The sequence below is a fragment of the Nerophis lumbriciformis genome, linkage group LG12 (assembly GCF_033978685.3).
Source record: "Nerophis lumbriciformis linkage group LG12, RoL_Nlum_v2.1, whole genome shotgun sequence".
NCBI classification, from domain to species: Eukaryota; Metazoa; Chordata; class Actinopteri; order Syngnathiformes; family Syngnathidae; genus Nerophis; species Nerophis lumbriciformis.
This window is the reverse complement of record NC_084559.2, coordinates 16,134,959-16,149,996: the sequence shown is the minus strand read 5'-3', so window position 1 is coordinate 16,149,996 and position 15,038 is coordinate 16,134,959. Positions and strand designations below refer to the sequence as shown.

The 15,038-nt window shown below is 47.1% G+C and overlaps 1 protein-coding gene across 1 annotated transcript in view; it reads right to left on the bottom strand.

Annotated features, from left to right (window-relative positions):
• Positions 1 to 3,469: 3,469 nt before the first annotated feature.
• The window catches only part of LOC133623032 (rho GTPase-activating protein 25-like), a 32,512-nt gene continuing 20,943 nt past the window's right edge, over positions 3,470 to 15,038 (bottom strand). The window contains exons 6-10 of the mRNA XM_061985945.2: positions 12,637 to 12,769; positions 11,167 to 11,240; positions 10,957 to 11,078; positions 7,315 to 7,927; positions 3,470 to 3,892 (exon numbers count right to left, since the gene is read on the bottom strand). Of these exons, the coding sequence (XP_061841929.2) occupies positions 3,691 to 3,892; positions 7,315 to 7,927; positions 10,957 to 11,078; positions 11,167 to 11,240; positions 12,637 to 12,769 (1,144 nt within the window). The 3' untranslated portion in view covers positions 3,470 to 3,690. The remainder of the gene's footprint in view (positions 3,893 to 7,314; positions 7,928 to 10,956; positions 11,079 to 11,166; positions 11,241 to 12,636; positions 12,770 to 15,038) is intronic.

The following is a 15,038-nucleotide window of genomic DNA, read 5'->3' as shown; positions in this document are numbered from 1 at the left end:
CAACTTCCTGCAAGGCCACCGCCACCAGTCTTCCGGCGTGCTAAACCGCAACCTCCTGCACGGCCACCGCCACCAGTCCTTCGTCCTGCTAAGCCACAACCGCCAGCTAGGCCACCTCAAGCTGCACCTCGGCTAGCACCTGTTCCTGCACCTCGGCTGACACACCAAGCTTCGTCTCCAGTACCTCCACCACGCCAAGCTCCACCATGCCAAGATCCAAGGCTGGTTCCCACACCAGCGCCGGCTCCAAGGCTGGTTCCCACACCAGCGCCGGCTCCAAGGCTGGTTCCCACACCAGCGCCGGCTCCAAGGCTGGTTCCCACACCAGCGCCGGCTCCAAGGCTGGTTCCCACACCAGCGCCGGCTCCAAGGCTGGTTCCCACACCAGCGCCGGCTCCAAGGCTGGTTCCCACACCAGCGCCGGCTCCAAGGCTGGTTCCCACACCAGCGCCGGCTCCAAGGCTGGTTCCCACACCAGCGCCGGCTCCAAGGCTGGTTCCCACACCAGCGCCGGCTCCAAGGCTGGTTCCCACACCAGCGCCGGCTCCAAGGCTGGTTCCCACACCAGCGCCGGCTCCACGGCTGGTACCCACACCAGCGCCGGCTCCAAGGCTGGTACCCACACCAGCGCCGGCTCCAAGGCTGGTACCCACACCAGCGCCGGCTCCACGGCTGGTACCCACACCAGCGCCGGCTCCACGGCTGGTACCCACACCAGCGCCGGCTCCACGGCTGGTACCCACACCAGCGCCGGCTCCACGGCTGGTACCCACAACTGCGCCGGCTCCACGGCTGGTACCAGAACCTGCACCCGCTCCACGGCTGGTACCAGAACCTGCACCTGCCTCCACGGCGACGACGACGTCTCCTCCTGCCTCCACGGCGACGACGTCTCCTCCTGCCTCCACGGCGACGACGTCTCCTCCTGCCTCCACGGCGACGACGTCTCCTCCTGCCTCCACGGCGACGTCGGCTCCTCCTGCCTCCACGGCGACGTCGGCTCCTCCTGCCTCCACGGCGACGTCGGCTCCTCCTGCCTCCACGGCGACGTCGGCTCCTCCTGCCTCCACGGCGACGTCGGCTCCTCCTGCCTCCACGGCGACGTCGGCTCCTCCTGCCTCCACGGCGACGTCGGCTCCTCCTGCCTCCACGGCGACGTCGGCTCCTCCTGCCTCCACGGCGACGTCGGCTCCTCCTGCCTCCACGGCGACGTCGGCTCCTCCTGTTTCCACGGCGACGTCGGCTCCTCCTGTTTCCACGGCGACGTCTGCTCTCTCCTCGTCTTCGTCTCAGCGACCTCGAGTGGTCTGGCTGCGCAAGCGGCGCTCTCGGAGGTTTGTTTATGGACGCCAGTGGCGCAAACAGCAGCGACACTTGAGACGTAGTCGTAGAACTCTCCGGCTGCTGAACTTCTGGCGCCACTCACGCCCACCTTCTCGGCAGCCACGAATGTGGCCTTTCCGTGGTCGCCCGCCTCGCCTGCGGCAGCGGCGTTCCACTCGCCGCCGCCACCTGACTCTTCCCCGGTGGATTCGGGGACACGTGGCCTGGCGACCCACCACCAAATCCTCCCTCCACCCTCCCTTGACTCTCGAACTATTTCTTGTTTTTTGGGTTCTAGTTTTATTTAGTGTCAAGGGACATCTGGAATCTGTCCTTTAAGGGGGGGGTACTGTTACGATCCGCTGCACGGATCATAGTTTGTTTATGTTTCTCGTCACATATGTTTTCAGCACATTTGATTTTGTTTGTGTTCAGTTGCCATGTCAGCTGATTACTTTCACCTGCCTCTGGTTAGTGTTCGGGACGCGCACCTGTTGCCCGGGCACTAATCAGAGGGCTATTTAGTTTTTGCTCTGGCCTCACTCTGGCTGGCTTCGTAGTTTGTTCCCACACAACTGATGACGACGTTTATTTCATGTTCCTTAGCTGCTAGTTTTCACGCTAGGCTATTTTGGTTTACTAGCTCCCACGCTAGCCCTTTTGTTTTGCCTTTTGTGCTACGTGTATGTCTTTTGTTTATTCATCGTATGATTTATATGTTAAATAAATCATATTCCTACCTGCAAGCTGTGTCCGAAGCCGTCTGCATCCCTGGGAGAACACACCCGCATCACTATGCGACCAAGTCGTTTCAGTTACACCCTTCGACAACACACCGACGAGGCATGATGTCTCCAAGGTACGGAAAACAGTCGAAAAAATGGAAAATAACAGAGCTGATTTGACTCGGTGTTTGAGAAAATGGCGGATTGCTTCCCGATGTGACGCCACGTTGTGACGTCATCGATTCCGAGAGCGAATATTAGAAAGGTGTTTAATTCGCCAAAATTCACCCATTTAGAGTTCGGAAATCGGTTAAAAAATATATGGTCTTTTTTCTATTGACGCTTACAGGGCCGGCCCGTGGCATAGGCCGTATAGGCAAATGCTAAGGGCGCCGTCCATCAGGGGGCGCCACGCCAGTGCCACAAATGTTGGAGAGAAAAAAAGAAAAGAAAAAAAAGTTGGTACTATTATTTCTAAATACAAAAAATAATCCCACGTTAATTAAAATGCAAAGTAAAGCCTATTTAATAGAAATATTATTTGTTACAACATTACGCCCCCTCACCCCCTCCCTCTCCCCCCTCACGGTGCGCCCCCTCCCTTCCCGTATCATGACTCTTTTTGGACGTCACCACATCAAAAAATCAACACAAGATGTCAAAACGGCCAAAACTGTCAGGTGCCCAGGGAAGAAAAAAGAGAAAAGAAGAGGAAGAGAAACGAGAAAAGACAGAGGTAGCAGGTAGGTGAGCCTACATGAAATTATTTGTCTGTTACAGAATGTGATAGTAACCCGGCTTTTTAGCATTAAGCTAATGTCACATGATTCGGCAATTGCTAATCAATAAATAGCTAGTTCTGTTTTAACGTCGGGTTAATATTGTGGAGGGGGCTAAATTGTTATGGAAAATAATAATGTAACGTTAGGTAATTACAGTACTCCCACCTTACATTTTTCAGGGACATTTGTATTAGATCTTTTAAGCAGCTGTTTTTTGTTTACATTGTTATTGCCTTCTGGTTAGCTATATTTGCCCTGCAGGTAATAGTCACTTTTCCACCCCTTTATATATTAGGTATAGTTGTAAGTAAAAAAAAAAAAGGTCAAAGACAAAGCTATTCGGTTTCTTGTGAGTATATACACTTCACTGCCGATGTGGGGGGGCGCCACCTAAAATCTTGCCTAGGGCGCCAGATTGGTTAGGGCCGGGCCTGGACGCTTACATAGGTCTGGTGATAATGTTCCCCTTTAAGTTCTCTACTGAGAACTTTGCTCTTGCGATCCATAAATATTATGCGCTTATATGTATTCTGCTGTAATCTTTGAGCCGCAACCGGCCTTAACTTCCATCCATGGTATTGTTACGGTGCGTCAGCTATATGTCAACAACTGTCGTAGATGGGAATCCAGAAATGGTCATTTGTCAATTTTCTTTTTCTTTATTCCAGTACAGTTTTCTTGCTGGAGAAACGTCTAGAAACTCTTTCAAAACATGGATGAACACTCTATGTATCTGGCTGCAAAAAGCCAAAACATGTCTCTTCCGCACAGCAGCCAACAGTGGGATTCCACAGTCACCTAACTCTAAAACAAGAATATTTTAAAGTTTATATTAGTTGATACAATATTATAAATGACTGTTAAGTGGGAGCTTGCTGTTCTCCCGACATAAGCCGCTGAATTGCCCTTTGCAGCGCTTCGTTACGTCTCTGAGCTTGGTCTCGGCTGCTCTCCGTGCTTCGCAGACATGCTTCCAAAGACGCCACACGGCGGCGCTCTGCCTCAAGAGTGGATTGTAGCTCAGCGACTGTCTTCCTCAGCTTCTTCATCTCCTGCTGGAGACTGCAAGACGCAAGAAATGGAAGGGTCGGATAAATAAATATACATATACATCAAGAAGAAAATGACCCCTGTGGAGCCCATCAACATCCAGTAGTGGGGCAGTACAAGTACCTGGGAGTCCACGTGAACAGCAGACTGGACTAGAAGGACAACAGCAAAGGTGTATACAAGAAGGGCATGAGCAGACTCTTTTTTTTATTTCCCGGGCGAGAACCATGGACTCGGACTTGGAGGTGCTGACTCTCATCCCAGTCGCTTCACACTCGGCTCCGAACCGATCCAGTGAGAGCTGAAGATCCTGGCCAGATGAAGCCATCAGGACAACATCATCTGCAAAAAGCCGAGACCTAATCCTGCAGCCACCAAACCAGATCCCTTCAACGCCTTGACTGCGCCTAGAAATTCTGTCCATAAAAGTTATGAACAGAATCTGTGACAAAGGGTAGCCTTGGCGGAGTCCAACCCTCACTGGAAACGTGTCCGACTTACTGCCGGCAATGCGGACCAAGCTCTGACACTGATCATACAGGGAGCGGACCGCCACAATCAGACAGTCCGATACTCCATACTCTCTGAGCACTCCCCACAGGACTTCCCGGGGGACACGGTCGAATGCCTTCTCCAAGTCCACAAAGCACATGTAGACTGGTTGGGAAAACTCCCATGAACCCTCAAGGACCCTGCCGAGAGTAAGGAGCTGGTCTACCATTCCACGACCAGGACGAAAACCACACTGTTGGGACGGCGTGGCGCAGTGGGAGAGTGGCCGTGCGCAACCCGAGGGTCACTGGTTCAATCCCCACCTAGTACCAACCTCGTCATGTCCGTTGTGTCCTGAGCAAGACACTGCACCCTTGCTCCTGATGGGTGCTGGTTAGCGCCTTGCTTGGCAGCTCCCTCCATCAGTGTGTGAATGTGTGTGTGAATGGGTAAATGTGGAAGTAGTGTCAAAGCGCTTTGAGTACCTTGAAGGTAGAAAAGCGCTATACAAGTACAACCCACTGTTCTTCCTGAATCTGAGATTCGACTATCCGGCATAGCCTCCTCTCCAGTACACCTGAATAGACCTTACCGGGAAGGCTGAGGAGTGTGATCCTACAATAGTTGGAACACACCCTCCGGTTCCCCTTCTTAAAGAGAGTAACCACCACCCCGGTCTGCCAATACAGAGGTACCGCCCCAAATGTCCACGCGATGCTGCAGAGTCTTGTCAACCAAGACAGCCCCCACAGCATCCAGAACCTTAAGGAACTCCGGGCGGATCTCACCCACCGAAGAGCTTTTTAACTACCTTGGCAACCTGTAAACTTGTCTGTAAAACATGATCCACGCAAACTTTGGACCAGAGCACCACCATTACATGTTATGTGGACCACAAGGAAGTGTTTTAGATTAAAAAAACAAAACAAATCATAATACACTATATTGCCAAAAGTATTTGGCCACCCATCCAAATGATGAGAATCTGGTGTCCTAATTACTTGGCCCGGTGTATAAAATCAAGCACTCAGGCATGAGGACTGTTTCTACAAACATTTGTAAAGAATGGGCCGCTCTCAGTGTTTTCCAGCGTGGAACTGTCATAGGATGCCACCTGTGCAACAAATCCAGTCGTGAAATGTCCTTGCTCCTAAACATTCCAAAGTCAACTTCATTATAAGAAAAGTGAAGAGTTTGGGAACAACAGCAACTCAGCCACCAAGTGGTAGGCCACGTAAACTGACAGAGAGGAGTCAGCGGATGCTGAAGCGCATAGTGCAAAGACTTTCTGCCAGTTGCTACAGAGCTCTGAACTTCACGTGACCTTCCAATTAGCCCACGTACAGTACGCAGAGAGCCTCATGGAATGGGTTTCCATGGCCGAGCAGCTGCATCTAAGCCATACATCACCAAGTCCAATGCAAAGTGTGGGATGCAGTGGTGTAAAGCAGTGGTCCCCAACCACCGGTCCGTGACGCATTGGCTACCGGGTCGCACAGAAACATGAATTGATTTATAAACTACCACATTTTCTCAGACTTAACTTTCGCCTGTCCCACTAAATACACCAATAAGCCTGTTAATAGATGTATTTTACAACTCCATTGTACTAGTACATGGGACAATGCACATCAATGGATATATACCATTTTAATGTGTCAGATTGTGGGCAAAGGCTAATTTACACGTAGAAAGCCGGTCCGTGAAAATAATGCATACATTAAACCGGTCCCTGGTGGAAAAAAGGTTGGGGATCACTGGTGTAAAGCACGTTGTCACTGTACTCTAGAACAGTGGAGACGCATTTTCTGGACTGATGAGTCACGCTTTTCCATCTGGAAATCTGATGGACCAGTCTGGGTTTGGAGGTTGCCAGGAGAACACTACATTTCGGACAGCATTGTGCCGAGTGTGAAATTTGGTGGAGGAGGATTTATGGTGTGGGGTTGTTTTTTTACAGGAGTTGGGCTTGGCCCCTTAGTTCCAGTGAAAGGAACTTTGAATGCTCCAGGATACCAAAAGATGTTTGACAATTCCATGGGATGGCACTTCAACGGATGGATCGGTTCGCAGCCGAGTGTGAAGCGACTGGGATGAGAATCAGCACCTCCAGGTCTGAGTCCATGGTTCTCGCCCGGAAAAGGGTGGAGTGCCATCTCCGGGTTGGGGAGGAGATCTTGCCCCAAGTGGAGGAGTTCAAGTACCTCGGAGTCTTGTTCACGAGTGAGGGAAGAGTGGATCGTGAGATCGACAGGCGGATCGGTGTGGCGTCTTCAGTAATGCGGACGCTGTATCGATCCGTTGTGGTGAAGAAGGAGCTGAGCCGGAAGGCAAAGCTCTCAATTTACCGGTCGATCTACGTTCCCATCCTCACCTATGGTCATGAGCTTTGGGTTATGACCGAAAGGACAAGATCACGGGTACAAGCGGCCGAAATAAGTTTCCTCCGCCGGGTGGCGGGGCTCTCCCTTAGAGATAGGGTGAGAAGCTCTGCCATCCGGGGGGACCTCAAAGTAAAGCCGCTGCTCCTCCACATCGAGAGGAGCCAGATGAGGTGGTTCGGGCATCTGGTCAGGATGCCACCCGAACGCCTCCCTAGGGAGGTGTTTCGGGCACGTCCGACCGGTAGGAGGCCGCGGGGAAGACCCAGGACACGTTGGGAAGACTATGTCTCCCGGCTGGCCTGGGAACGCCTCGGGGTCCCACAGGAAGAGCTGGACGAAGTGGCTGGGGAGAGGGAAGTCTGGGCTTCCCTGCTTAGGTTGCTGCCCCCGCGACCCGACCTCGGATAAGCGGAAGAAGATGGATGGATGGATGGATGGGCACTTCAACGTCATATGTGAGTAAAAGCAGATGGCCAAATACCTTTGGCAATATAGTGTGCGACCTCTTTAAGACACCCTCCATTTTTTACAGACACGAACAACAGTGGCACTCCTCACCTGTCAAACTGCTGGCTGTCTTTCCTCTCATCAGTACCACTTTCTATCATGGCGTCAGGTTGAGAGTCACTGTTCCTTTTTTGGGAATTAGCAGGATTGGAACCTTTGCTCTCCTTGAACTCGACTTCTCCCACCTTGGTGCTGGTCGGTGAGCCTCTAAAAAAAGATTCTGGACTTCGAAGGTCCAAGACTTTAAAGATGTCCTCTGATAACGTACTGCTCTTCTCATCCACCATCTCCTGGACGCGACTCCAGCGGTTGATGGCGCTGGCCTTTGCCGCCATCCCCGTGAGCGGGCAGTTAAAGGTGGGCAGGGTTTGGGTGCGCTTCCGAGTACTTCCTTGCCAACTCTCAGAAGGCGACGGAAGAAGAGAGTCTTGTAGGACATCTGGAGCGCCGCTGTTTCCTCTTCTGGGAGCCGAACTGTCGTTACACTCGGACACAGAGCTATCGTCCATCTCGGTGGACTCCCAGCCCACGAAGCTACGTGGAGAGTTCTTCTGGCTCTCGGCCTTGTTGCCAGGTGAGGGAGGAAGAACATCTTTGCTGAGAGGAAACAGAGTCTCATGTTGCCTGATCATCACCGTCATCAACTTGTGGATGTGAGGAGTTGCTGTGAAGAAAAGTAAACGTGATCACAATTTTGATCAATTCCTAAAGAGCCCGTGTTAGAATAGTTTTATCTAAGTTATCACTTGAAATGAGTTCTGTTGCGTTTTGGACCAGTTGTTCCTCCCAGGGAATTCAAGTCACAAGTCGCTCCCAAGCTCTTTACGACACTTAAAGCTGAGTAGAAAAACCACCAGAGACAGAATAGGTATTTTGTAATATATTTGCAAAGCTTTGCATATATATATACATTTAGACCAGTCCAGCATAGAACATTCTATCGCGCCGCCAAGATGGTCTGTCCTCCCGACAAAAACCCTCTCCCCTCTTAAATCTCTCTAGTCAAAACACATGCACATTATCTCTCTTTCTTACATTCCAAAGCTTCAAGGTTAACACACACAGTTTACTTGCAGACAAACAGAAAGAGAACAAATGGAAAAACGCGAACTGTTTTCAAATATGACTATGAAATAAAAGAAGTAACACTTAAATTCGGATATATGTAAATATCTGCCTCCGACAATTCCCAGCGAGAAGACCAAAAGCTGTCTTTGAACTTACCAAGAATGCTTGTAAAACTCCCCTGTGTAGGATGGAAAGCAACATGAAGGGGTTTCTGTTTTTTTTCATGTATTGTAATCAACAGAAAGATATTGTTTTAACCCAAGGACTACAAAGCAGAGAGAAGGCAGGATCTGCCCAAGTTCCAGACGACCTCTTTTTGAACCTCCTTTTTTTAACTGTTTTACGAACCTCTTTCTGAACTCTTTTACGACCTTTTCTGTGAACTGTTGACGACCTGTTCTTTTTGAACTGTTCTGTAACCAAAGGCAACGCTGTTTACGACCCACGTCCCTTTGGAAACAGTTGTTGCCATGTGGTCAGAGAAAGTCCAAATAAAGGAGGAAGCGTACAATCTTTCTGTTATGATCCGCTGCCCGGATCATATTTCTGTTTGGGTTTTTGGGTCACGTGTGTTTTCTGTTAGTCTTGGACTCATTTTGTTCCTGTCTGTGCACCTTTTGAGTTGGTTACCATAGCTACATATTAATTCCACCTGCCGCTTGTGTTTCTGACGCGCACCTGTTGTAATCACTGACATTATTTAAGCCTGCCTTTTCCAGTCAGTCAGCCTGGTTTCTTTATTTGCGTCAAGCGACTGCTACGTAAGTTTTTGCTTGTCTCCTAGCCCCTGCTAAGTGTCATAGTCTTTGCTAAGTTGTAGCCTTAGCTTCCGGTGCGCTCGGCACCTTTTCCAGTCGGTTTGTTTTCTGTTTTGTACCTGTTTTGTGTTGTTTTATTATTAAATCAAGTGTTACCTGCAAGTCCTGTCCGGATTCGTCCTTTGCATCTTGGGAGAACAAAACCCCGCATGATCATGCGCCCCGATCGTGACACTTTTGCCAGAGCATGCTGAGACACTGTACAAGAGTACAGACCAGACGTTTCTCCTCAAATTGAGCCAAATTTAATTCTATCTCTGTTTAATTCTTTGCTTCTTGTCTTGTTTAATAGATGTCATCAGTGTTTGAACCTGACAAGCCCGTTTAATGCTGGCAAAATTGGCACTTGTTCTATACTTCAGGACCTACAAATGATGTCCACAGGCAGAGTTCCCCCAAAATAGACATAGTAGTGATTTTAGGTTGTTTTTTTAACGAGTTTCAGCACATTAGCTGCAAAATTGGATCAGCCTGCGGACGTCACCTACAGAAGACTGGAGGCAATTCTTTTTGTAGCGTTTTCATCACAAATCTCAATTGTTTTCTGCAGAATTTGAAGGATTTAGCAAATATGTCTGCCGGATGTACAAACCCCGAAACCAGTGAAGTTGGCACGTTGTGTAAATGGTAAATAAAAACAGAATACAATTATTTGCAAATCCTTTTCAACCTATATTCAATTGAATATAGAAGTAAATACTAATGATTTCAAAGTGAGTTATCCATCGAATTGTGCAATATAAAAGTAGAAATAGATTTCATGGTCAAATTTTTTAGACTTGCTGTGGTTTTTACAGCATTTTTCTCTAAATGAAAAAAACTGAATTTTTTTTTGTTACTGTAATAAACTGCGGTGCCGTTTTGGCATTTACAGTAATACACCGAAAAAATCTACCGTTGTTGATTTGCTGTAAAAACACATAAAACAAACAGGCAGCTCGGGTGCTAAAATGTTACTGCAAAATTGCAGTTTTTTTCAATTTAGAGTAAAAAAAAAACGAATGTAAATTTTACAGTAAAATTCTGGCTGCCTTTTTTACCATAAAACAGCACTACTGTTTTTCCATTTACAGTAATATACACTACATTTTAAGGTGAAATTATTGCAACTTACCATATTTTTTTACATTTTAGTAGTTTTAAAAAAATCTACTAATAAAATGCATAGAAAAATTGTGTAATAATAGTATACACTGTTAGATGCGGCCCTCTGGAGCCAAACTGTTGGAATAATTATGTGTAAGTTATCACACAACTCTTATACTTAAAGGCCGTTGCTATAGTTATTATCAATTGTGCTGAAGTTGTACTTTTCTATCTGTGCAAAGCGAGTCGTCTTGTATCAGTGTTTGTGTCCAGAACCGCCCTTCATTGCCAAGGCCGAACATCGAGTACCGTGACGCAGACAAAGCAGAGACAGGGCGATATCACGAGTGTCAGCACATTTGCATTTCTGAATAATCATATATTGTTGTCCCCCCCCACCCCCCTTCCTTCAGCGGCAGCCTCAGTGATGTAACCAGGGACCTCCCAAATAAATACAGGAGCACGTGGGCTGGACTTTAGAGCGTAGGTTGTCTCTGTAACTAGAGTACAGCCCAAAACGTCTCTCCTCATTGAGCAAAATGTAACTCTGTCTCTGCATGATTCCTTGCTTCTTGTCTGTTTAATAAATGTCATCAGTGTTTGAACCTGACACAAATATAACTGCGATGTGGCCCTCAGCGAAAACCACTTTGACACCTCTGGTTTAGGTAGAACCTCAGACCAGGATAGGAACTCATTGGTATAAATGTAATGTTCGCACCCTCCATCACTGAGAAGGGGTCTTGTATTTGAGGTTTGAGCAGGTTGATTCCCATCACAGTGGCCAAGTTTTCCACACTCATCTTGTTGACTTTGGAATTCAGCTGCACCTCAAACAAGAACCTAGTGGGCAACAACACACACCGTTGAACGCGTGTGCAGATATTGTGCACGACATGTTACGATACTTTGTGACGCAGCGTTAGCTCACCGGCAGACATAACTTAGAAGATTGTAGTTGACCCTGGGGAGGAGGGAGATCTGTTCCTCCAACTTCTCTTGACCCTAAACGCAACAAAAAGAAACATGTGTTATGCAAAGTGCCATCCATCCATCCATCCATCTTCTTCCGCTTATCCGAGGTCGGGTCGTGGGGGCAGCAGCCTAAGCAGGGAAGCCCAGACTTCCCTCTCCCCAGCCACTTCGTCCAGCTCTTCCCGGGGGATCCCGAGGCGTTCCCAGGCCAGCCGGGAGACATAGTCTTCCCAACGTGTCCTGGGTCTTCCCCGTGGCCTCCTACCGGTCGGACGTGCCCTAAACACCTCCCGAGGGAGGCGATCGGGTGGCATCCTGACCAGATGCCCGAACCACCTCATCTGGCTCCTCTCGATGTGGAGGAGCAGCGGCTTTACTTTGAGCTCCCCCCGGATGACAGAGCTTCTTACCCTATCTCTAAGGGAGAGCCCTGCCACCCGGCGGAGGAAACTCATTTCGTCCGCTTGTACCCGTGATCTTGTCCTTTCGGTCATAACCCAAAGCTCATGACCATAGGTGAGGATGGGAACGTAGATCGACCGGTAAATTGAGAGCTTTGCCTTCCGGCTCAGCTCCTTCTTCACCACAACGGATCGATACAGCGTTCGCATTACTGAAGATGCCACACCGATCCGCCTGTCGATCTCACGATCCACTCTTCCCTCACTCGTGAACAAGACTCCGAGGTACTTGAACTCCTCCACTTGAGGCAGGGTCTCCTCCCCAACCCGGAGATGGCACTCCACCCTTTTCCGGGCGAGAACCATGGACTCGGACTTGGAGGTGCTGATTCTCATCCCAGTCGCTTCACACTCGGCTGCGAACCGATCCAGTGAGAGCTGAAGATCCTGGCCAGATGAAGCCATCAGGACCACATCATCTGCAAAAAGCAGAGACCTAATCCTGCAGCCACCAAACCAGATCCCCTCAACGCCTTGACTGCGCCTAGAAATTCTGTCCATAAAAGTTATGAACAGAATCGGTGACAAAGGGCAGCCTTGGCGGAGTCCAACCCTCACTGGAAACGTGTCCGACTTACTGCCGGCAATGCGGACCAAGCTCTGACACTGATCATACAGGGAGCGGACCGCCAAAATCAGACAGTCCGATACCCCATACTCTCTGAGCACTCCCCACAGGACTTCCCGAGGGACACGGTCGAATGCCTTCTCCAAGTCCACAAAGCACATGTAGACTGGTTGGGCAAACTCCCATGCACCCTCAAGGACCCTGCCGAGAGTATAGAGCTGGTCCACAGTTCCACGACCAGGACGAAAACTACACTGTTCCTCCTGAATCCGAGGTTCGACTATCCGGCGTAGCCTCCTCTCCAGTACATCACGGTACACGGTTATGCAAAGTGCACGGACACAAATAGGTAGTGCATACAAGACGTGCAGACTAGACAAGTCCGGACTCAATATACTTCAGTTTTGTTGGAGTCCAGCAGGTTGGTGCAGTCCAGGAAATCCTGGTACTGAGTCCATGGTATCGCAGGCTCTGGCAGCTCCCGCAAGTACAGTTTCAGCAGTGACGCTACAGTGTGGACATCTGTCTCACTGTGGGAGACAAAACACTCAATTAAAGGAGACTTATATTGTGTTTTTCCTTGTCTTTGACCTGTAAATGTCGTCACAATACCGGATATTCTTGTTAAATGATGCCAAAGCTGGCATGTTGTGTAAATGGTAAATAAAAACAGAATACAACGATTTGCAAATCTTTTTCAACTTATATTCAATTGAATAGACTGCAAAGAAGATACTTAACGTTCGAACTGGAAAACTTTTGTTATTTTTTCGCAAAATTGGAATTTCATGCCTGCAACATGTTTCAAAAACTGTCAAGCATTGATTTTCACTTTGATCACGTATCCTTCTGCAAAATGGAGTGCCCAGATCTAAATCATCACAATACTTTGTGTTGAAATGAGTTCCTGGTAAGAAGACCAAAAGCTGTCTTTGAAACCGACCAAGAAGAAGGCTCGTAAAACTCCACTGTGTAAGGGGGAGAGCCACATGAAGGGTTTTCTGTTTTCTCTCATGTATGGTAATCAACAGAAAGATATTGTTCTAATCCAAGGACTTCAAAGCGGAGAGATAGCAGGATCTGCCCAATTTCCAGACGACCTCTTTTTGAAGTATTTTACAAACTCTTTTTGAACTATTTTATGGACCTCTTTTTGAACTATTTTCCGAACTCTTTTTGAACTATTTTATGGACCTCTTTTTGAAGTATTTTACAAACTCTTTTTGAACTATTTTATGGACCTCTTTTTGAAGTATTTTACAAACTCTTTTTGAACTATTTTATGGACCTCTTTTTGAAGTATTTTACAAACTCTTTTTGAACTATTTTATGGACCTCTTTTTGAAGTATTTTACAAACTCTTTTTGAACTATTTTATGGACCTCTTTTTTAAATTTTTTACAAACTCTTTTTGAACTATTTTGTGGACCTTTTTTTGAACTATTTTCCGAACTCTTTTTGAACTATTTTATGGACCTCTTTTTGAAGTATTTTACAAACTCTTTTTGAACTATTTTATGGACCTCTTTTTGAAGTATTTTACGAACTCTTTTTGAACTATTTTATGGACCTCTTTTTTAAGTTTTTTACAAACTCTTTTTGAACTATTTTGTGGACCTCTTTTTGAACTATTTTCCGAACTCTTTTTGAACTATTTTATGGACCTCTTTTTGAACTATTTTACAAACTCTTTTTGAACTATTTTATGGACCTCTTTTTGAAGTATTTTACGAACTCTTTTTGAACTATTTTATGGACCTTTTTTTGAAGTTTTTTACAAACTCTTGTTGAACTATTTTGTGGACCTCTTTTTGAAATATTTTCCGAACTCTTTTTGAACTATTTTATGGGCCTCTTTTTGAACTATTTTCCGAACTCTTTTTGAACTATTTTATGGACCTCTTTTTGAACTATTTTACGAACTCTTTTTGAACTGACCTTTTCTGTGAATTGTTTACGACCTTTGTCCTTTGGAAACAGCGGTGGCCATGTGGTCAGGGAAGGTCCAAAATAAAAGAAGGAGGCGTGCGATCTTTTGGCAGAACGTAATGACACTGTACAAGGGTACAGATGTGCACGTTTCTCCTCACTGAACCACATTGCATTCTGTCTATGTTTGATTCTTTGCTTCTTGTCTTGTTTAATAAATGTCATCAGTGTTTGAACCTGACATAAGGTGAGAAACACGATTGAATCCAAGACAGAACTCATAGTTGTCCGCTTGACACTTCCCTGCCATCTCCCTCTCTGCTCATCACCAACAACACCTTTTGGAAGAGTATATTGATGAAAACCAAGGTACCATTGTACAAACCCCAAAACCAGTGAAGTTGGCACGTTGTGTAAATGGTAAATAAAAACAGAATACAATGATTTACAAATCATTTTCAACTTATATTCAATAGAATAGACTGCAAAGACAAGATATTTAATGTTCCAACTGGAAAAATGTGTTATTTTTTGCAAATATTAGCTCATTCGGAATTTGATGCCTGCAACATGTTTCAAAAAAGCTGGCACAAGTGGCAAATAAGTTGAGGAATGCTCATCAAACACTTATTTGGAACATCCCACAGGTGAACAGGCTATTTGGGAACAGGTGGGTGCCATGATTGGGTATAAAAGTAGATTCCATGAAATGCTCAGTCATTCACAAACAAGGATGGGACGAGGGTCACCACTTTGTCAACAAATGCGTGAGCAAATTGTCCAACAGTTTAAGAACAACATTTCTTAAACAGCTATTGCAAGGAATTTAGGGATTTCACCATCTACGGTCCGTAATATCATCAAAAGGTT